This window comes from Saccopteryx leptura, chromosome 2, assembly GCF_036850995.1.
Source record: "Saccopteryx leptura isolate mSacLep1 chromosome 2, mSacLep1_pri_phased_curated, whole genome shotgun sequence".
NCBI classification, from domain to species: domain Eukaryota; kingdom Metazoa; phylum Chordata; class Mammalia; order Chiroptera; family Emballonuridae; genus Saccopteryx; species Saccopteryx leptura.
Genome location: NC_089504.1, coordinates 171,388,207 through 171,411,560, shown reverse-complemented (window position 1 = coordinate 171,411,560; position 23,354 = coordinate 171,388,207). Strand labels below are relative to the sequence as shown.

Sequence of the window (23,354 nt, the reverse complement as noted above, 5' to 3'; positions counted from 1 at the left end):
TGGGATTCTTCAGATATATACTCAGGAGTGGAATTGCTGGGCCATAAATGATATTGCCAATCATTTAAATTTCAGCCCTTCTGGTGGGTAGCATCTCCAAGGCATTAGTTTGCATCTCTGTGATTAGTGATGAACTGGATGAAGAATCTTTTCTAATGTTGACTGAACATTTAGATAACCTCTTTTGTGCATAGCTTGTTTTCATCTTTTGCTACTTTTTCTAGGTTTCTTTATCTTATTTATTTGTAGGGGTCCTTAATATATTTTAGATAAAAACTCTGATTTTATATTGCAAATATCTTTCACACTATGGCTAGTCTGTTCACACTCTTTTTTTGTTGTTGTTGTTTTTTGTTTTTGTTTTTTCTGAAGCTGGAAACAGGGAGGCAGTCAGACAGACTACCGCATGTGCCCGACCGGGATCCACCTGGCATGCCCACTAGGGGGCGATGCTCTGTCCATCTGGGGCACCGCTCTGTTGCAACCAGAGCCATTCTAGCACCTGAGCAAAGGCCATAGAGCCATCCCCAGCGCCCGGGCCAACTTTGCTCCTATGGCGCCTTGGCTGTGGGAGGGGAAGAGAGAGACAGAGAGGAAGGAGAGGGGGAGGGGTGGAGAAGCAGATGGGTGCTTCTCCTGTGTGCCCTGGCCGGGAATCGAACCCGGGACTCCTGCACGCCAGGCCGACGCTCTACCACTGAGCCAACGGGGCAGGGCCTGTTCACACTCTTAATGGTGCGTTTTGGTGAACAGAAGTTATAAAATAGTCTTTCTATATGGTTGGTAATTTTTGCACCATTTTAAAGAAATTCTTCCCTAATCCCAGAGATTAAGATATTCTCCTGTCTTATTTTCTAGAAACTTGACTTTTTTTAGCTTTCATGTTTAGATTTGCTATCTAAGTTCTTCTTTTTTATTCCTGACATCTTATTTTTTTCTTTCCTAATGCATACTCAAGGATCTATAGTGTAATGTTGACAGAAGTGGTGACAGCCAGCTCTGATGGTCATTTTAATCTCAGGAAACACTTTCAATATTCACCATTAAGTATATGGTTGCTATAAAACTTTTTTTAAAGACACTTTTATCAAACTAAGAAAGTTATTTTATTATTCGTGTTTTTTTTGATTCATAAATGACTGTAGAATTTTATTAAATGCTTTTTCTGGATCTACTGGGATGATCATAAATATATCTTTATTGAGACTCTATTAATATTATTAATATACTAATGAATTGATGGACACTAAACAAATTTATAGGTCTTGAATAATTCCAACTAATCATGATGAATCATATTTTTTATACATAACTGAATTCAGTTTTCTAATATCTTGTTTAAAGTTCTGTTTCTATGCTCATGAATAAAATTGCCTTTTAATTTTATTTCCTGTTACTTATCAGGTTTTAGTATCAAGGTTATGCTGGCCTCCTAAAACATGTTGAGATATATTTCCTCTTGAGCTGTTTTCTCTTTAAGGATTTTCATTAAATCAATGTAATCTGTTCCTTAAATGTTGATGTCATCAATAAAGCCATCTGGTCCTCAAGTTTTATTTGTGGGAAGACTTTAAATTACAGATTAAATTTCTTTATTAATTACATGATTATTCAATTTTCTTTTCTTCTGCTGTGTTTTTCTAAGATTTTGTCTATTTTACCTAAATTTTCAAGTTACTGGCACAAAGATGGTCATCTGTTCTCTTTTTTTATTATTATTTTTTTATTAAATTTAATGCAGTGACATTGATAAATCACGGTACATGTTGAGAGAAAACATCTCCAGATTATTTTGACATTTGATTGTGCTGTATACCCCTCCCCCAAAGTCAAATTGTCTTCTGTCACCTTCTATCTGGTTTTCTTTGTGCCCCTCCCCTCCTCCAACCCCTCTCTCCTTCCTCGCCCCATCCCCCCTCCCCCCAACTCCCACCCCCACTGTCATCACATTCTTGTTCATGTCTCTGAATCTCATTTTTATGTCTCATCTATATATGGATTCATATAGTTCTTAGTTTTTCTGATTTACTTATTTCACTCCGTATAATGTAATCAAGGTCCATCCATGTTATCGTAAATGATCCGATGTCATCATTTCTTATGGCTAAGTAGTATTCCGTAGTATATATATATGTACCAAAGCTTTTTAATCCACTCATCCTCTGACGAACACTTGTGCTGTTTCCAGATCTTCGCTATTGTGAACAATGCTGCCACAAACATGGGGGTGCATTTCTCCTTTTGGAGCCGTTTTATGGTGTTCTTGGAGTATATTCCTAAAAGTGGGATAGCTGGGTCAAAAGGCAGTTCGATTTTCAGTTTTTTGAGGAATCTCCATACTGTTTTCCATAGTGGCTGCACCAGTCTGCATTCCCACCAGCAGTGCAGGAGCATTCCCTTTTCTCCACATCCTCGGAGCACTTACTCTGTGTTGTTTTGTTGATGAGCGGCATTCTGGCTGGTGTGAGGTGATATCTCATTGTGGTTTTAATTTGCATTTCTCTAATGACTAGTGATGTTGAGCATTTTTTCATATGCCTATTGGCCATCTGTATGTCCTCTATGGAAAAGTGTCTATTCATTTCTTTTTCCCATTTTTTGATTGGATTGTTTGTCTTCCTGGTGTTGAGATTTACAAGTTCTTTATAAATTTTGGTTATTAACCCCTTATCAGACGTATTGTCAAATATGTTCTCCCATTGTGTAGTTTGTCTTTTTATTCTGTTCTTATTGTCTTTAGCTGTGCAAAAGCTTTTAAGTTTGATATAGTCCCATTTGTTTATCCTGTCTTTTATTTCCCTTGCCCGTGGAGATAAATCAGCAAATATATTGCCCCAAGAGATGTTGGAGAGCTTACTGCCTATGTTTTCTTCTAAGATGCTTATGGTATCACGGCCTACATTTAAGTCTTTTATCCATTTTGAGTTTATTTTTGTGAGTGGTGTAAGCTGGTGATCTAGTTTCATTTTTTTGCAGGTAGCTGTCTAATTTTCCCAACACCATTTGTTAAAGAGGCTGTCTTTACTCCATTGTATTTCCTTACCTCCTTTGTCAAATATCAGTTGTCCATAGAGCTGTGGGTTTATTTCTGGGTTCTCTGTTCTATTCCATTGATCTATATGCCTGTTCTTATGCCAGTACCAGGCTGTTTTGAGTACAATGGCCTTATAGTATAACTTGATATCAGGAAGTGTGATACCTCCCACTTTCTTCTTCTTTTTTTAAGATTGCTGAGGCTATTCGTGTTCTTTTTTGGTTCCATATAAATTTTTGGAATATGTGATCTATATCTTTGAAGTATGTCATTGGTATTTTAATTGGTATTGCATTGAATTTGCAGATTGCTCTGGGTAATATAGACATTTTAATGATGTCTATTCTTCCTAACCATGAGCACGGTATATGCTTCCACCTGTTTGTATCTTCCTTGATTTCTTTTATCAATGCTTTGTCATTTTCCGAGTACAAGTCTTTAGTCTCCTTGGTTAAGTTTACTCCTAGGTACTTTATTTTTTTGATTGTAATAGTGAAGGGGATTGTTTCCTTAATTTCTCTTTCTGACTGTTCATTGTCGGCGTATAAAAATGCCTCTGATTTCTGAGTATTGATTTTATGTCCTGCCACCTTGCTGAATTTGTTTATCAGGTCCAGTAGTTTTTTGACTGAGACTTTAGGGTTTTCTACATATAATATCATATCATCTGCAAATAATGATAGTTTTACTTCTTCTTTTTCAACTTGAATGCCTTTTATTTCTTCTTCTTGTCTGATTGCTGTGGCTAGGACTTCCAGGACTATGATAAATAAGAGTGGTGAAAGGGGGCACCCTGGCCTTGTTCCTGATCTTAAGGGGATTGCTTTTAATTTTTGCCCATTGAGTATGATGTTGGCTGTGGGTTAGTCATAGATAGCTTTTATCATGTTGAGGTATGTTCCCTGTATTCCCACTTTGCTGAGAGTTTTGATCATGAATGGGTGCTGGATTTTATCAAATGCTTTTTCTGCATCTATTGAAATTATTATATGGTTTTTCTTCTTCTTTTTGTTTATGTGATGAATCACATTGATTGATTTACGAATATTGTACCAGCCTTGCCTCCCAAGAATAACTCCCTCTTGATCATGTTGTATGATTTTTTCCATATATTGTTGGATCTGGTTTGCTAATATTTTGTTGAGGATTTTAGCATCTATATTCATCAGAGATATTGGCCTATAATTTTCTTTCTTTGTGTTGTCTTTGCCTGGTTTTGGAATCAGAATTATGCTCGCCTCATAAAAGGAGCTTGGAAGTCTTCCTTCCACTTGAATTTTTTGAAATAGTTTGAGAAGGATAGCAGTTAGTTCTTTTTTGAATATTTGGTATAATTCAGTTGTCAAGCTATCAGGCCCCGGACTTTTCTTTGTTGGGAGTTTTTTGATAAATGTTTCGATTTCATTTGGTGTAATCGGTCTGTTTAGGTTTTCTGATTCTTTCAGATTGATTTTTGAAAGATCGTATGTTTCAAGGAATTTGTCCATTTCATCTAGGTTGTCTAGTTTTTTGGTATACAGTTCTTCATAGTATTTTCTTACAATCCTTTGTATTTCTGTTGTGTCAGTTGTTATTTCTCCCCTCTCATTTCTAATTTTATTTATTTGAGTCCTCTCTCTCTTTTTCTAGGTGAGTCTAGTTAAAGGTTCATCAATCTTGTTTACCTTTTCAAAGAACCAGCTTCTAGTTTCATTGATCCTCTGTATTGTTACTTTAACCTCTATGTCATTTATTTCTGCTCTAGTCTTTATTATTTCCTTCCTTCTACTACCTCTGGGCTTTACTTGGTGTTTTTTTTCTAGTTCTTTTATATGCAGGGTTAAGTTGTTTATTTGAGCTTTTTCTAGCTTCTTAAAGTGTGCCTGTAATGCTATGAACTTCCCTCTCAGAACTGCTCTTGCTATGTCCCATTAATTTTGAGTTGTTGTATGCTCATTGTCATTCGTTTCTAGGAATTTTTTTATTTCTTCTTTGATCTCATTCTTAATCCATTCGTTATTCAACAACCTGCTATTTAGTCTCCATGTGTTTGAGAATTTTTGCATGAAATGTTTTTTTCCATCCTTTTACCTTCAAGCTATGTGTATCTTTTGTTTTAAGGTGTATCTCTTGTAGACAGCATATGTATGGGTCCTGTTTTCTTATCCACGCAGCTACCCTATGTCTTTTGATTGGGTCATTTAATCCATTTACATTTAAGGTTATTATTGATATGTAGTTGTTTATTTTCATTTTATTCTTTAAAGCTGTATTCCTTTTTTGCTATATTTTTTCCCCACTTTGATCTGTTTACAAAAGGCCCCTTCACATTTCCTGCAGCATTGGTTTGGTTGCAATGAATTCCTTGAGTTGTTTTTGTCTGGGAAACTTTTTATTTCTCCTTCGATTTTAAATGATAGCCTTGCTGGCTATCATTATAAAGTAGTCTTGGTTGTAGGTTCTTGTTCTGCATTACTTTGAATATTTCTTGCCATTCCCTTCTGGCCTCAAGTGTTTCTGTTAAGAAGTCAGCTGTCATCCTTATAGGGACTCCTTTGTAGGTGATAGCTTTTTTTTTCTCTTGCAGCTTTTAATATTTTCTCTTTATTGCTTAGCTTTAGTACTTTAATTATGAGGTGTCTTGGTGTAGGTTTGTTTGGGTTTCTCTTTAAGGGAGTCCTCTGTGCTTCTTGAACTTGTGAGAGTTTCTCCTGCATTAATTTAGGGAAGTTTTCAGCTATGATACAATTGAACAAAGTCTCTATCCCTTGTTCTTCTTCTTCTTCTTCAGGAACCCCTATGATGCAGATGTTATTTCTCTTCATGTTATCACAGAGCTCTCTAAGAGTTCCTCAGACTTTTTGAGTCTCTTTTCTTTTTTCCTCTCTGCTTTCATACCTTCATTCCAGTTGTCCTCCAACTCGCTGATTCGATCCTCAGCTCTATCTATCCTGTTTTTAATTCCTTCCATTGTGGTCTTTATTTCTGATATTGTATTTGTCATCTCCGACTGATTCTTTTTTATACTTGCTATTTCTTTACTTAGGTGTCCATAATGACCACCCCTTGTAGTTCTAAGATCCCTACGCATCCTTACAATCATTATTTTGAACTCCACATCTGGAAGTTTGATTATTTGCATATCACTCAGTTTATCTCCTGAAGGTTTCATTTGGATTGCACATTTTTGTCTTCTCATTGTCTCCGTTTTGTTTGTAGACTTGGTTGATTCTAGGCTTGGTGTTGTCTGCCTCCAGTTTTCAGTTGTGTTATTTCTAGGTCTTCTTGGGTTGGTATCAGCTATTATTTGTAATCAACTTTTGGATTTGGGCAGCTTTTAAGTCTTGATTTGTTTGTTTTCTTAGCAGGTGATAAGTCTTGTTTACTGATATCAGCAGGGGCTTCCTTGAAACTGTATCCAGGAATGCAGTGGGTGTAACCTGAGACTCTGAAGGCCTCTTCCACCAACTAATCTCTCTGGGGGCAGGGTGTTTTCTCAGCTTCAGTAGGGGGAGGTGTATCTCGATTTCCACGGAGACCTGAGTTACTACCCCTCCTCCCCACTTCTTGTTTTCAGCTGTGTTTTGTTGCGCTGATTGGAGCTGGAGAGATGTCTGGAGATCTCTGATCCAGAAGCAATTCAGTACCGTTTTGCAGGGAAGGATCAGTCCCTCCCCCAGCTATGGCCACCTCCAGCACGGATGAGTCAGCTTTATTTAGATCTTCTCTTGCATTCCTTAGCCCCTCACAGTCTGTCCCTCTCTCTTTCCTTTCCACTTGGGAGATAAGCTAGTCTTTTCAACACACCTCACTCCCTGACCGCCAGGCAAGTGGCTGTGAGCAGTATTTTCTGCTCTTTTTCCTGGGGTGAGATCCCCTCTGGGCTCTCAGCCTCACACCCCCCCTCCGTTCCTGTAAGCAGGGGAGATTCAGGCGCTCTCTACCAGGTTTGTTGTGGCTTCTTCTTTGCTCCTTGGTTTTTGAGAGCTGTTCTTGTAGTCCAGAGTTGGTTTTTCACGCTGATTTTTCCTAAATTGATTTGTGTTCCAGTTTGGTGGTGAGAGCTGGGTGTCTGTGCATCCGCCTACTCCGCTGCCATCTTCAGGTCCATATGTTCTCTTTTATAGTAAATAATTACAGCATCTGTAGCAATGCCCCCTTTATATGTATGATGTTAATGACATATGCTTTCTCTTTTTTTTTTTTCATTAAGTGAGAGGCAGGGAGGCAGGCAGACAGACAGGCTCCTATATGTGCCCTGACTGGAATCCACCCAGCAAGCCCTCTACCAGGTGATGCTCTGCCCAGCTGGGGCTACTGCTCCGGTGCTTGGCAACTGAGCTATTTTAGCACCTGAGGTGAGGCCACCAAGCCATCCTCAGCACCTGGGGCCACCTTGATTGAACCATATCTACAGGAGGGGAAGAGAAAGAGAGAGAAAGGGGAGGGGTGGAGAATCAAATGGCTGCTTCTCCTATTTGTCTTGATTTGCAATTAAACACAGGACTTCCACACACTGGGCTGACCTTCTACTGCTGAGCCAACCAGACAGGGCACCTTCTCTCTTTCTTGATCAGACTTGTCATAGATTTATTAATTTTATCAGTTTTGTATTTTTTTTTTTTAGCAAATTCAACTTTTGGTTTAAATAGTCATTTCAGTTAATTTTTCTCTTTCATTAATTTCTGTGCTTATCTCCATTACTTTCTTCATTGCACATTTTTTTGGGTCTGATGTTTTTCTAACTCCTTGAGATATTAGTAGATGTGTAGGTCAGTGATTATCAGCATTTTGTTCTTCCTAATATTTGCCTTTAGGTTCATACAGTTCAGTCTAAGCAAGACTATTTATAGTCCACAAGTTTAGCATGTAGTGATTTTATTACTCTTTAGTTAAAAATGTGTTTCAGTCTCTCTTATTTATATTTTGACTGCTAGCTATCTGGAACAGTGGGTCTTAATTATTTTTTATTATTGATTACTAGTTTAATTCCAATGTGATTAGAGAACATAGTTTGTGTCACTTCAGTCATTTGAACTTTGTTGGGATTTGCTTTATGTCAACCTTGGTAAAAGTTACCGTGATTTTTATACTGGTGCATCACGGTGTATTGTGAATGACACTTAAATCTACATTCTGTGGCAGATGTAGGAAAAGACTGTGCCACAAACGGTGCTTAGATGCCACAGTAACTAAGCTGAAGCAGGACACCCTAGATATTGAACAATGACCATATCTTTAGCTAGTACTTACTCGTAAATCTTGACAAGCCAGAATGTTGTCAAGCCACTTATATAGGTAGCCATCTGGGGACAGGCCCACATTGTCAAACACGGGGCCGCAGCACAGCACTGCTGACATGGCCTGATAACAAAACACAAAACACTTGGAAATGAAACCTAGAATGGTTTAAACAGCATGCAACTGACTTTATTAAACATAACTACCAGATTTATAAATAATAAGGGTATTTTCAAGTAGTTATTGCTATGAGATTTAAAAGCATTTCTTAGTAGATGCAATAAAAAAATTCCATATTCCCAATATTGGCTCTTTTTAAAAGAGCTACACCCATAAATTTAACTTTGTGAACATATAATTCTATGATTATAACAAATTTTTATGATGAAAGAGTAAAACACTCATAACAAAATAACCATGCCACCGTATTTAAAATAAACATAACTTCAGTGATTTCAAGTGATTAATTTTGCTGAGAAGATAGAGCTTTTCAAACTTTACTTTGATGACAAATATTTAGCTATGTACTGAACTGACAAACTTGACAAAATATTTGACTAATGTACTAAATTGAAAAAAATATAAAAAACATGGAAATCATTGTGATTCTTGATCAAAGATAAAGAAAATAAATAAATTTTAGTTTCTTTGTGAGGGGAAGGAAGCAAGGGAAGGGGAGATGAGGAGATCTTGATGGACTCCACAATTAATGTGTCCAGATGACTCTCAGGACCATCGTTTCCATTAGCTCCGTTGCAACAAAAGTCAACCAGAAAGTCAGCAAGTTCTGGTACGTATGACAGACTGATACACAGTTAATTTTCTAGAAGAAATTAGACTGCAGGAATCACACTTCTGAATTTTTTTTTTTTTAATTTTTCCAAAGCTGGAAACGGGGAGGCAGTCAGACAGACTCCCACATGTGCCCGACTGGGATCCACCCGGCATGCCCACCAGGGGGTGATGCTCTGCCCATCTTGGGGCCTCGCTCTGCTGCAATCAGAGCCATTCTAGCGCCTGAGGCAGAGGCCATAGAGCCATCCTCAGCGCCCGGGCAAACTTTGCTCCAGTGGAGCCTTGGCTGCGGGGGGGGGGGGGAGAGGACGAGAGGGGGAGGGGTGGAGAAGCAGATGGGTGCTTCTGTGTGCCCTGGCCGGGAATCGAACCCGGGACTCCTGCACGCTAGGCCGACGCTCTACCACTGAGCCAACCGGCCAGGGCCAATTCTGAAACTTTTAAACAGTCCCGTAAGTGTGGAAATTTACTTTTGGAAGTAAGAGACTAAAAGGGGGAATGGCAGAATTTGAACTTGAGGTTATAATTCTCATTATAACCTACGGATTTCATTTTAGGTTGGAAGTTTATTAGCAAGGCAGCTACTTAAAGGGTTTATATGAGCAAAATCTGTGGTTATCATATAGAAGAAACAGTGATTAAAATGAAACTTGGATATGTTTTGTACTTAGAAATTATGAGGGCAACTGCAATATTAGCATGTCTATACACAGCTATCAATCAATCTATGTTTATGTGTGCACCTTTTAGAATTTTTAAGATTAGCTGATGTATTTAGGAGTGTTTTTTGATTTTGTTACATGTGCATTTAGATTTTATCATATCATATCATATACAGGGGGTCTTCACATTATGACACAGTTCTGCTCCTACGGCAGTGACATAACCCAAATTTTGGTGTAAGTCAAAACACACCCTCGCCTAACTAACTGACCTATCCTAACACAGTTGTGAAGTCATAATCTAGAACATAATAATGCAACTAAGCCACAGATAAAGGAAAAGGACATAAATACACTGTACCGTGTATTCTTCCACCACGCACAACCAAACTGGTTTGCCCACGTAGTCCGCAAGTATGACGCTAATGGCGTAAGCCAAAACACGTCTCAATTTTTTCAAGTTTTTATGGGAATGTCATAAACTGGAAACATTGTATGTTGAGACTGACATAACCAAGGAACCCCTGTATCCTATTATTTATTTTCACCGAATTTAAGGCATGGTTATCAGTTTAAGGAAAGAGAGCACAGCTCTAACAAAAGTCATCATGAGGTAAAAGAGACCTACCTTTAAGGCGCAATACTGGTATCTAGTGATCTGATGGTTCCTGTCACTATAGCGATCCAGAGGTGTAAACATGATGCTGAAGGGCCCTGCCCACTGGCTGAACAAGATGAAGAGGTGGTGCCTCAGGCTTTGCTGGGGGAAGAGGAATCTCCGGTGGTGAACTACAGAAAAAAATGCAGAGCTAAGAGTCTATGAAACTAGAAAATATAGTGAATGCAATTTACTATATTTTCTAGTCTCATAGACTCTTAAAACTCACTGTACCTGAGTTTTAAGTTTTGGGGAAAGGATTAATTTTATTTCCTAACTCAAGTTTCCTTTAGGGAATAAAACATGTTAAAAAAGTTAAGAAGAACTTTCTTTCTAAGAGTGTACCCATCACCTCATGCTGCGGTCACTATACACCTTGTCTCAGAGCAGGAAGCAAAGACAGATGAGGACTCACACATTATTTTCCTAGAGAACCTTTAACACCTTCCAATCAGCTGCTTACATAGACAAAATTCCCTCGACTGCTGCCAGCCTCTAGAAAAAACTGTGAAGTACAATGTACAGACAATTTTAAACATATTTTAACTGAAGAGCTCAGCTCACATCTTACTTTAGTCATCAAAAATAAGGAAAATTTATTTTACAATATCAAAATTATGAATTTTTTTGTAATATGCAGCTTTTTATAATTATGTCAAAACCTTTAGTGACAGTCATTTGTTTTGAAACCAAATTGACCAGATATTTTCATTTTCTGTGCTCCTACTAGGTAAAAATGTTTCCTCTTTTTAAATGTTTCTTATTAGGGTGACATCGGTTAATAGAATTCTATATATAATATAATAAATTGTATATATCTAATTTTGTATCAGATTTTTTGCTTTATCATGGGATTTTGCAGTATATAGGTAGTTCTATATATTTATTATTTTAATTATTTTAGCAGCAAAATAAGTGTGTGAAAGGTTAATAACAGTGTGGGAAAGGTTTATAAGAGTGTGGGGAGGGTTTATAAAGCCTTAAAATATATATAGATAATAAAATAAATATAAGGTTGCTACTTCGCAGATTTTTGCCGATCATGGGGGGTTCTGGAACCTAAATCCCGCGATTGATGAGGGACCACTGTATCCTCCCTTACCCTCTCCTACCTTCTTCAACTGCCCTTTCCCTCTGGTAATCACCAGACTGTTGTCTATGAGGTTTTTATTTTTTAATTTGCTTAACCCTTTTACCTTTACACACAGTCCCCCAACCTCTATTCCCTCTAACAGCTGTCAGTTTCTTTTCTCATTCAATGAGCCTCTTTCTATTTTGTTTGTTAGTTTATTTCATTCATTAGATTCCACATATAAGTGAAAACATATGGCATTTGTCTTTTTCCGACTGTTTTATTTCACTTAGAATAATATTCTTCAGGTATATTCATTCTGTAGCAAAAAGGTAAGATTTCCTTCTTTTTTATAGCTGAGTAGTATTCCATTGTGTGAATGTACCACAGCTTTTTTTTATTCACTCACCTACTGATGGGCACTTTCACTGCTTCTAAATCATGGTTATTATAAATAACACTGCAGTGAACACAGGGGTACATACATTCTTTCAAATTAGTATTTCAGGTTTCTTCAGATATATTCCCTGAAGTGTAATCACTGAGTCAAAATGCAGTTTCATTTTAAATTTTTTGAGCAAACTCCATACAGCTTTCCACAGTGCCTGCACCAATCTGCATTCCTACCAACAGTGTATGAGTGTTCCTTTCTCTCCACATCCTTGTCAACACTTGTTTTTTGTTGATTTATTGATGAGCGCCATTCTGACTGGTGTGAGGTGGTATTTCATTGTGGTTTTAATTTGCATTTCTCTGATGATTAGTGATGGTGAGCATCTTTTCTAAGTCTATTGGCCATCTGTATGTCCTTTTTGGATGAGTGTTTATTCAGGTCCTTTGCTCATTGTTTCATCGAATTGACTGGTTTTTCTTGGTGTTGAATTTTATAAGCTGTTTATAAATTTTGGGTATTAACCCCTCATCAGATGTATCATTAGCAAATTTAGGGGCTTGCCTTTTCATTTTATTGATAGTTTTCTTTGCTGTGCAAAAACTTTTTAGTTTGATTGTCTCATTTGTTTATTCTTTCTTTTGTTTCCCTTTCCTGGAAAGATATATCAGAAACAGCATTGCTAGGAGAAAAGTCTGAAATTTTACTGTCTATGTTTTCTTCCAGAACTTTTATGGTTTTAGATCTAACACTTAAGTCTTCAATTCAATTTGAGTATATTCTAGCGTATGGTGTAAGAAGGTGAAAAATATTCTCTGTTGATAACATAATTTACTAAGCTATCTAGAATTCTATATAATGTGCTGATTAGAAATACTCAAAAGAAAGAATATCCTAATATTATATGTTCACAGATTTCATAAAAGAGGTAAAAAATGACAACATAAATGTGGGTAAAAATAAAAATGGTAGAGATTTTAAAATATGCTTGAAATTCAGTGAACATCAACTTAACATAGGCTCCTATAAACAAACCTTGGTATTAATGAAGCATATAGTAACTGCAGATCAAAAGTCAATAAGAGATTTAAAAGAAACAGAGAAAGTAAACATTTCAGAAAGTCATCAAAATACAAGGGAACAAAAAAGGAACAGAAAACTTTAAAAGCAATCAGAAGCCAATTAATAAAATGTCAACAACTATATATCTATCAATAATTACATCAAATGTAAATGGACTATATGTTCCAATCAAAAGACAGAGGGTTGATGAATGAAATTTTTCAGATGACATCAGAGTAAAGGCGGGTTAGGAAGCGATACCGATAAATCTCCCCCAAAACTCAACAAGATCTTCAACCAGAAACAGAAAAACCTATCCTTGGAGCCTCCAGATGTTTCGCAATACACCTGAAGGTATGGACGAGCGAAAAACTGGCTAAATATATAACCAAACCCCGATGGAAATAGGGAGTAAGAAATGCTCTGCCTTCCTCACTAATCTAAACAGGGCAGCTTTCTCTGGGATCCGTGAATATAGAAACTGAGGCGGGCAAAGGGGGTGAATAGATCCAGGCCGCGGCACAAACAGCCGAACCAGGCTGTGGCATGGAGATCCAAGCTGAGGAAAAACTGATCCTGTGGCAACCCGGGCAATACAAGCTAACACTCGCGCCAAACCCAAAGAAAGAAAGACAAGCGGGGCAGCCATTTTCCCCGATCTCCTGGTCGGCGCACGCAGATAGTGGGCGACAGATTTCTTCCTAAGCCCCGGGAGTGGGTGCCTGTGTTACCCCACAGAGAGGCAGAGTCAGAGGCCTTTGTGTGGGCCGAGAGCAGAATCTCTGGGCAGCCCCAGCGCCCTGGGAAAGCCGCACATGGGAGGGAGCAAGAACTAATTCCAACGGTGGAACTTTTCCGTGCTGGTAGGGGATGCACTCAGAGGGAAACGCTGCCGGCCTCATATCCTGGTCTGCGCGCGCAGATAATGAGCGAGAGATTCCTCCGAGTGCCTCGGCAGTGCGCGCCCGTGTTATCGCACAGAGGGGCAGAGTCAGGGGCCTTTGTGTGGGCCAAAGCGGAAACTCGGGCTGCCCCAGCGCCTTGCAAAAGCCGCGCACGGGGACGGAGCGAGAGCCAATTCCAACACAGGAACTTTTCCATGCGGTTGGGGGTTTCACTCAGAGCATGAGACTGCTGGCCGGATATCCTGGTCTGCGTGCGCAGATAGGGAGTGAGAGTTTCCTCCAAGCACCCCAGAAGTGGGCGCCCGCCTGTGTTACTGGACAGAGTGGCAGAGCCAGAGGTCTTTGAGTGGGCGGAAACCCCGTCTGATTATGCTAGCAGCTCTGACTGACTGAGCCTTACCCAGAGCCCTGTGCTGAGTGGAAATAGAGTGGGGAGTTGCCAGCTCTTTGAGCCTCTTACTATCCAGGCAGAGGCAGCAGCAACCCCATAGCTGGATTATCAGGCTACTAATTGAGGAAGGAAAGACTAGGAGAAAGGCTCCAGGAACACGGACTCTCTCACTGTCGGAGCCTATAAATGCTAATGAGCCTCGACTGCCAACGAGACTAAAGCACAATACATGACATCGCCATAGAAACTTATCAACTGCAAACCTCTACCTGAGCGTGCCAAAGGGGCAGAACCCGGGGTACAGAGTCACCGACCAGGAAGAGGGAGAGAAAAGAAAAAGCAAGAAGATAACCTCTCAAAATCAAAAAATAATCTGCAGACTTTATAACCTACCCCATTTTATTATATTTGTTCGTTTGTTTCTCTTATCTTCATTCTTGATATTTTTTTTCCTCCTCCAATTTGGCCGATTAACTCTTTGCCGGTCTTACTCTCTCCTCTACTTGAACGACACTACCCATAAGTGTTACATCTCCCATTATCTTTTCTCTCCTCTTCCTTTCTCTCTCTGAGGATTGAACTCCAAAACCCTTAATTCTCTCTCTCTATCTCTCCTCTTTTCTTTTTTCTTCTTTTAGTGGTTCCCTCTTTTTTTCTCTCTCTCTCTCTTTCTTTTCTCCCTCTATATTAGTTTCTTCCTTTCTCCTTTACATCTCCTCTCCTTCAAACCTCAATAACAAACAAATTATCTTATCTGGGACTCAAACTTATGTTTGTGGCATTTTGGGGGGTTTTTAGTTCACCTTTTTAACTCACTAGCAGTGGTCTCATCCCTGGCTCTCCATTTTATCTAGTTCTTGTTCCACTAAATACAATAGTAATTTTTTAATTTGTCCCCCCATTTTTCTGTTTTCCTCTTATTCCTCTCATCATAACTCTTAGTCAACCAACACCTAAAAGCAAATCATTTTATTCTTGACCCAAATTTTTTCCTTATTTGCTTTTTGTGGGTCCATGCACCTTCTTTTTTCTTTTTTTTTTCTTTTTTTTGACCCTTTATTACTTTTCCCCAATTCAGGCCCTCCATTACAGGCATTGTTTGTTATAATTCACAGTTCAACACAAGATTTTCTCAAGAAAGAGGGGAGAGGAGAAAAAAGGAGGGGGGGAATAATTTCCTTTTTTTTAAATTTTTATTTTATTTTATTTTTCTTTATTTCATTATTTTTTAAAAAAAAACTTTTCGATTTTTTATTTTTTTAACTTTTTATTCTTTATTAAATCTCATTAATACTATCAACAAAACCACCCTCAGATGCCATTAAGGAAGAGAAAATCGAATATCATGGATACAAAAGAAAGAGAGGTAACACAGCTAGATGAGGAAAAATCTATGGAGAAAAAATTTAATATATTGGAAACCTTGGAGCTAAATGACAGAGAATTCAAGATAGAAATCCTAAAAATCCTCCGAGATATACAAGAAAACACAGAAAGGCAATTTAGGGAGCTCAGAAAAAAACTCAATGAACACAAAGAATATATGTCCAAGGAAATTGAAACTCTAAAAACAAATCAAACAGAGATGAAAAACTCAATTCTCAAGCTGAAAAACGAAGTAACAAGCTTAGCTAATAGAACAGGTCAGATAGAAGAGAGGATTAGTGAAATAGAAGACCAGTAGCTTGAGGCACAACAGAGAGAAGAAGAAAGAGACTCAAAAATTAAAAAAAATGAGATAGCCCTACAAGAATTATCTGACTCCATCAAAAAGAATAACATAAAAATAATAGGTACATCAGAGGGAGAAGAGAGAGAAAATGGAATGGAGAACCTACTCAAACAAATAATAGATGAGAACTTCCCAAGTCTGTGGAAAGAATTAAAGCCTCAAGTTCAAGAAGCAAACAGAACTCCGAGTTTTCTTAACCCCAACAAACCTACTCCAAGGCATATCATAATGAAATTGACACAAACCAACAGCAAAGAAAAAATTCTCAAGGCAGCCAGGGAAAAGAAGAATACAACATATACAGGAAGGCCCATTAGATTATCATCAGATTTCTCAGCAGAAACTCTACAAGCTAGAAGAGAGTAGACCCCAATATTTAAAGTCCTGAAAGAGAGGAACTTTCAGCCACGAATACTATACCCATCAAAGCTATCCTTCAAATATAAAGGAGAAATAAAAACATTCACAGATACAGAAAAGATGAGGGAACTTATCATCAGAAAACCCCCACTCCAGGAATTACTAAAGGGGTTTCTCCAATCAGATACAAAGAACAAAAAAAAGCAGAGCCACAAGTAAAGCTCCAAGAAGAACACAATAAAACCAAATTTAAACTGTGACAACAAGAAAAAGAAAGGGGGGGAGAAGATGGAGATTAACAGTAGCAAAGGACGATGGAGTGCAAAAGTACTCAAAAAATAGTTCGCTACAATGAACAGGGTAGGGACCCTTTTCATTACTCAAAGGTAACCACCATTGAAAAAACCACCACAGAAGCACATGAGATAAAAAAGATAGCAACAGAGGAAAGATGTATGGAATAAAACCAAATAAAAATAAAAGATAGAAAAACGAAAGAGAAGGATCAAACAAGACACAAAACTAACAGAAAGCAAGATATAAAATGGCAATAGGGAACCCACAAGTGTCAATAATTACACTAAATGTAAACGGATTAAACTCATCAATAAAAAGGCACAGAGTAGCAGAATGGATTAAAATAAAATCCAACTGTATGCTGCCTACAGGAAACTTATCTAAGTAACAAGGATAAAAACAATTTCAAAGTGAAAGGTTGGAAAACAATACTCCAAGCAAATAACATCCAAAAAAAAGCAGGTGTAGCAATACTCATATCGGATAATGCTGACTACAAGACAGGAAAAGTATTCAGAGACAAAAATGGCCATTTCATAATGGCTAAGGGGACACTGAATCAAGAAGACATAACAATTCTTAATATATATGCACCAAACCAAGGAGCACCGAAATATATAAGACAGCTACTTATTGACCTTAAAACAAAAACTGACAAAAATACAATCATACTTGGAGACCTCAATACACCGCTGACGGCTCTAGATCGGTCATCCAAACAGAGAATCAACAAAGATATAGTGGCCTTAAACAAAACACTAGAGCACCTGGATATGACAGACAAGTACAGGACATTTCGTCGCAAAGTGACTGAGTATACATTTTTCTCCACTGTACATGGATCATTCTCAAGAACTGACCACAGGTTGGGCCACAAAAACAACATCAGCAAATTCAGAAAAATCGAAGTTGTACCAAGCATATTTTCTGATCATAAAGCCTTGAAACTAGAATTCAACTGCAAAAAAGAGGAAAAAAATCCCACAAAAATGTGGAAACTAAACAACATACTTTAAAAAAAGGAATGGATCAAAGAAGAAATAAGTGCAGAGATCAAAAGATATATACAGACTAATGAAAATGACAATACAACATATCAGAATCTATGGGATGCAGCAAAAGCAGTGATAAGAGGGAAGTTCATATCACTTCAGGCATATATGAACAAACAAGAGAGAGCCCAAGTGAACCACTTAACTTCACACCTTAAGGAACTAGAAAAAGAACAAAGACAACCCAAAACCAGCTGAAGAAAGGAGATAATAAAAATCAGAGCAGAAATAAATGAAATAGAGAACAGAAGAACTATAGAAAAAATTAATAGAACAAGGAGCTGGTTCTTTGAAAAGATCAACAAAACTGACAAACCCTTGGCAAGATTTACCAAGGAAAAAAGGGAAAGAACTCATATAAACAAAATCCAAAATGAAAGAGGAGAAATCACCACGGACACCATAGATATACAAAGAATTATTGTAGAATACTATGAAAAACTTTATGCCACTAAATTCAATAACCTAGGAGAAACGGATAAATTCCTAGAACAATACAACCTTCCTAGACTGAGTCAAGAAGAAGCAGAAAGCCTAAACAGACCTATTAGTAGAGAAGAAATAGAAAAAACCATTAAAAACCTCCCCAAAAATAAAAGTCCAGGCCCTGATGGCTATACCAGCAAATTTTATCAAACATTCAAAGAAGACTTGGTTTCTATTCTACTCAAAGTCTTCCAAAAAATTGAAGAAGAAGCAATATTTCCAAACACATTTTATGAGGCCAACATAACCCTCATACCAAAACCAGGCAAGGACTGCACAAAAAAAGAAAACTACAGACCAATATCTCTAATGAATACAGATGCTAAAATACTAAACAAAATACTAGCAAATCGAATACAACAACATATTAAAAAGATAATACATCATGATCAAGTGGGATTCATCCCAGAATCTCAAGGATGGTTCAACATATGCAAAACGGTTAACGTAATACACCATATCAACAAAACAAAGAGCAAAACCACATGATCTTATCAATAGACGCAGAAAAGGCTTTCGATAAAATACAACACAAATTTATGTTTAAGACTCTCAACAAAATGGGTATAGAAGGAAAATATCTCAACATGATAAAGGCCATATATGATAAACCATCAGCTAACATCATATTAAATGGCACTAAACTGAAGGCTTTCCCCCTTAAATCAGGAACAAGACAGGGTTGTCCACTCTCTCCACTCTTATTTAATGTGGTACTAGAGGTTCTAGCCAGAGCAATCAGACAAGACAAAGAAATAAAAGGCATCCATATTGGAAAAGAAGAAGTAAAGGTATCACTTTTTGCAGATGATATGATCCTATACATCGAAAACCCCAAAGAATCCACAAAAAGACTACTAGAAACAATAAGCCAATACAGTAAGGTCGCAGGATACAAAATTAACGTACAGAAGTCAATAGCCTTTCTATATGCCAACAATGAAACAATTGAGAACGAACTCAAAAGAATAATCCCCTTCACAATTGGAACAACAACAAAAAAAATACTTAGGAATAAACATAACAAAGAATGTAAAGGACTTATATAATGAAAACTATAAACCATTGTTAAGGGAAATCGAAAAAGATATAATGAGATGGAAGAATATACTTTGTTCTTGGCTAGGAAGAATAAATATAATCAAGATGGCTATATTACCCAAAGCAATATACAAATTGAATGCAATTCCCATGAAACTTCCAATGACATTTTTTAAAGAAATAGAGCAAAAAATCATCAGATTTATATGGAAATATAAAAAACCCCGAATAGCCAAAGCAATCCTAAAGAAAAAGAATGAAGCTGGGGGCATTACAGTACCTGACTTCAAACTCTATTATAGGGCCACGACAATCAAAACAGCATGGTATTGGCAGAAAAATAGACACTCAGACCAATGGAACAGAATAGAAAGTCCAGAAATAAAACCACATATATATATAGTCAAATAATTTTTGATAAAGGGGCCAACAACACACAATGGAGAAAAGAAAGCCTCTTCAATAAATGGTGCTGGGAAAACTGGAAAGCCACATGCAAAAGAATGAAACTGGACTACAGTTTGTCCCCCTGTACAAAAATTAACTCAAAATGGATCAAAGATCTAAACATAAGACCTGAAACATTTAAGTACATAGAAGAAGACATAGGTACTTAACTCATGGACCTGGGTTTTAAAGAGCATTTTATGAATTTGACTCCAATGGCAAGAGAAGTGAAGGCAAAAATTAATGAATTGGACTACATCAGACTAAGAAGTTTTTGCTCAGCAAGAGAAACTGATAACAAAATAAACAGAAAGCCAACTAAATGGGAAATGATATTTTCAAACAACAGCTCAGATAAGGGCCTAATATCCAAAATATACAAAGAACTAATAAAACTCAACAACAAACAAACAATCCAATAAAAAAATGGGAAGAGGATATGAACAGACACTTCTCCCAGGAAGAAATACAAATGGCCAACAGATATATGAAAAGATACTCATCTTCTTTAGCTATTAAGAGAAATGCAAATCAAAACTGCAGTGAGATACCACCTCATACCTGTTCGATTAGCTATTATTAGCAAGACAGGTAATAGCAAATGTTGGAGAGGCTGTGGAGAAAAAGGAACCCTCATACACTGTTGGTGGGAATGTAAAATAGTACAACCATTATGGAAGAAAGTATGGTGGTTCCTCAAAAAACTGAAAATAGAACTACCTTATGACCCAGCAATCCCTCTACTGGGTATATACCCCCAAAACTCAGAAACATTGATATGTAAAGACACATGCAGCCCCATGTTTATTGCAGCATTGTTCACAGTGGCCAGGACATGGAAACAGCCAAAAAGCCCATCAATAGATGACTGGATAAAGAAGATGTGGCACATATACACTATGGAATACTACTTAGCCATAAGAAATGATGACATCGGAACATTTACAGCAAAATGGTGTGATCTTGATAACATGATACGAAGCTAAATAAGTAAATCAGAAAAAACCAGGAACTGCATTATTCCATATGTCGGTGGGACATAAAAGTGAAACTAAGAGACATTGATAAGAGTGTGGTGGTTACGGGGAGGAGGGGGGAGAGGGAGAGGGAAAGGGGAAGGGGGAGGGGCACAAAGAAAACAAGATAGAAGGTGACAGAGGACAATCTGACTTTGGGTGATGGGTATGCAACATAATTGAACGACAAGATAACTTGGACTTGTTATCTTTGAATATATGTATCCTGATTTATTGATGTCACCCCATTAAAAAAATAAAATTATTATTAAAAAAAAAGAGGGTTAACTGAATAGATATGAAAATAAGACCCATACATATGCTGTCAACAGGAAAATCATTTCAGGTAGAAAGACACACACATATTGAAAGTAAAGGGATGGAAAAAGATATTTTATGCAAAGGGAAACAAATAAAAGGAAGCTGGTATAGCAGTACTTCTACCAGATAAAACATGTTCAGAGACTAGCACAAGAATTAAAAAGAAAAATGAAGCACCTGTAAATGTTCCTTCTGACTTCCTTCCTTTCTTTGAAAATCACACAGGTTCACTTTCACATGGAAACCAAGATGAAAAATATGATAGAAATAATGACAAACAGAAAGCCAAACTCAATTACTATTGTTCCCTTTCCAACTCTGTGCTGAATTACCACAATCTGTCCTCATGTACGTTTCTAAGTATTTAAGAATAACAGACAGTCCCATCCCAAACCTTCACAATGGCCATGAGGATCAGAGGGAAGTACAATCTGAGGAAGAAGCGGTTTCTCAAGCATAAAGGTAATTGCAGCGAGACATCACTGTACCTGGGACACATTGAATCAAGTTGGCGACCATGGCACTAAAATGTGCCCGGATATCTTTAAGAATTTCAACTTCTTTATCATTTTCTGCTTCTAGCAGCATGCGAGTCAGGTCCACATATTCTAAGAACAAAGCTCCAAGGGCCAGGGTGTCCCGTTCTAGAGCTCCATTTGTACTGGAATAAAGGCAAATGAAACTTTTAGAAGCTCGGTCTTCATGTCAATGTGGTACATGCTTCATGGGAAATAAAATTTACTATCAGAACTGACACACTACATTTGTTCTTGACCTAATGTAAATAGAATAAAGAAAAATAAACAACAAAGCCTTTTGGAATTTCTCTGAGTAAAAGTTAAAGGTGATATATTTTTACAAAGATAGGAAGTCAAAGGAGACGAGTAGGCCTGTGTGGTGAGCACAGATCAGTCTAGGGGAATTTTCACACTCTACCTGTCACTTATTACACCAGCATCAGCCAGAAGTTCAAAAATTCGAAGTAACTGTAGTCTCAGTAAGTCCCGCCGTTCTCTGCGTTTTTTGTTCTGTGCAGAAAGAGATGATACCACTTACAGACATGGGCAAGACAATATGAGCTTTATTTAGGAAACTGGACTGAAGAAAGGCCTAACTAGTTCTTTTCAAGTTTCTAAAAATAAAAAACAAAATGTTGTTATGTATTTTTCTTCCTTCCTAATCTTTAGGGACAATGCTTGCTACTACAGGCTGTAAGAGAAAGACCATCGGGGGCGGGAGGGGGGATTACTAAATATATATAAGTTGGAAATGTTCAGAGCGAGTCTCAATTTCTACATCCTCCAGGCATGTGTGGAAAGACTGGAGCATTGTAACAAAGTGGGAAGGGAAAGTGGCACTAATCCCTCTACCAATTCTCACCCCGGAGCTCATGTACTCTGACTCATCTGCTCAGCTTCTGTTACTTCTTGCAGCTCATCTACAATATGGGAAGCTCCTTTTCTAATCTTGTACATTTTATTTTTCATCCTGCTACATTATAAATTTATCAGACTCATAACTTTTCAGAGTGCACTCCGGGGAAGATAGTGTTGAGGAAATGTTTCATATGTGAGACAAAACAAATAATTTTCTTGACCACCCAACTCCTTGTAAAAAGCAAGAAAATTAAAACCCAAAATTTAGTCAACTCAAATCTCCTGCAAAAGAATGTAATATCTTAACATATCTATGGCTATTTAAGTTGTTTTGCTTTCATAAATTTATAACATAACATCTTTTAAAGTAGAAACCATATTATACTAACTATTCAAATATTGAAAATAACACAAAAGCTAAAATACTAAGTTTCAACGTTAAAAGCATGTTGGAGTGCTTGCACTTTTTAGGGGAAACCATTGGGTGTTATTTAAATTTATACTATTATTCAAATAAAGTATCTTAATGATTTAAATCCAGAATCTCACCTCTGGTCTTCGTTCTAGAGCTTCTTTCATTAGTGGATGAAGTTCTTCCACCAGCTCTCTACAGAGGAAAGGTCACCATTGGACATTCATGGTTACTGACACCAAACTTGTCACCAAACACATCCATCCAGTCCTAAATCATTTACTTTTTCCTTTGCTTCTGACATCAGAATCTCCCCTGGCCTTTTCATTTCCCAATCACATGGTAAACTGGAAGTAGATACAGGCCTGTACTCTGTATTATTGGTATTAATCCCAGTGTCATATATCTAATTTTGGCTCAATAACTGTGTTGACCTGACTTTGACTTCGTGTTCTGGAGACCTCTATAGCAAAAATGCTACCTGAACAGCTAAACAATACTTTGCAAGTACTTCCTAAATTCAGAACACTTTACTAACAGACCGGGGACCTAAAGGTAAATGAAACTGAGTCTCCACACAGAAATTGTCACTCTAATCCGAGCACAAGAGACAAGTGCAATTAC

General features: G+C 37.5%; 1 protein-coding gene across 11 annotated transcripts in view; it reads right to left on the bottom strand.

The window, feature by feature from the left end:
• FRY (FRY microtubule binding protein) overlaps nucleotides 1-23,354 on the bottom strand; it is a 569,880-nt gene that overhangs the window by 139,084 nt on the left and 407,442 nt on the right. For all 11 annotated transcript variants that reach the window (XM_066369318.1, XM_066369317.1, XM_066369307.1 and 8 more), the window contains 5 exons: nucleotides 22,868-22,925; nucleotides 21,879-21,970; nucleotides 21,431-21,603; nucleotides 10,340-10,500; nucleotides 8,267-8,377 (listed from right to left, as the gene is read on the bottom strand). In XM_066369318.1, the coding sequence (XP_066225415.1) occupies nucleotides 8,267-8,377; nucleotides 10,340-10,500; nucleotides 21,431-21,603; nucleotides 21,879-21,970; nucleotides 22,868-22,925 (595 nt within the window). The remainder of the gene's footprint in view (nucleotides 1-8,266; nucleotides 8,378-10,339; nucleotides 10,501-21,430; nucleotides 21,604-21,878; nucleotides 21,971-22,867; nucleotides 22,926-23,354) is intronic.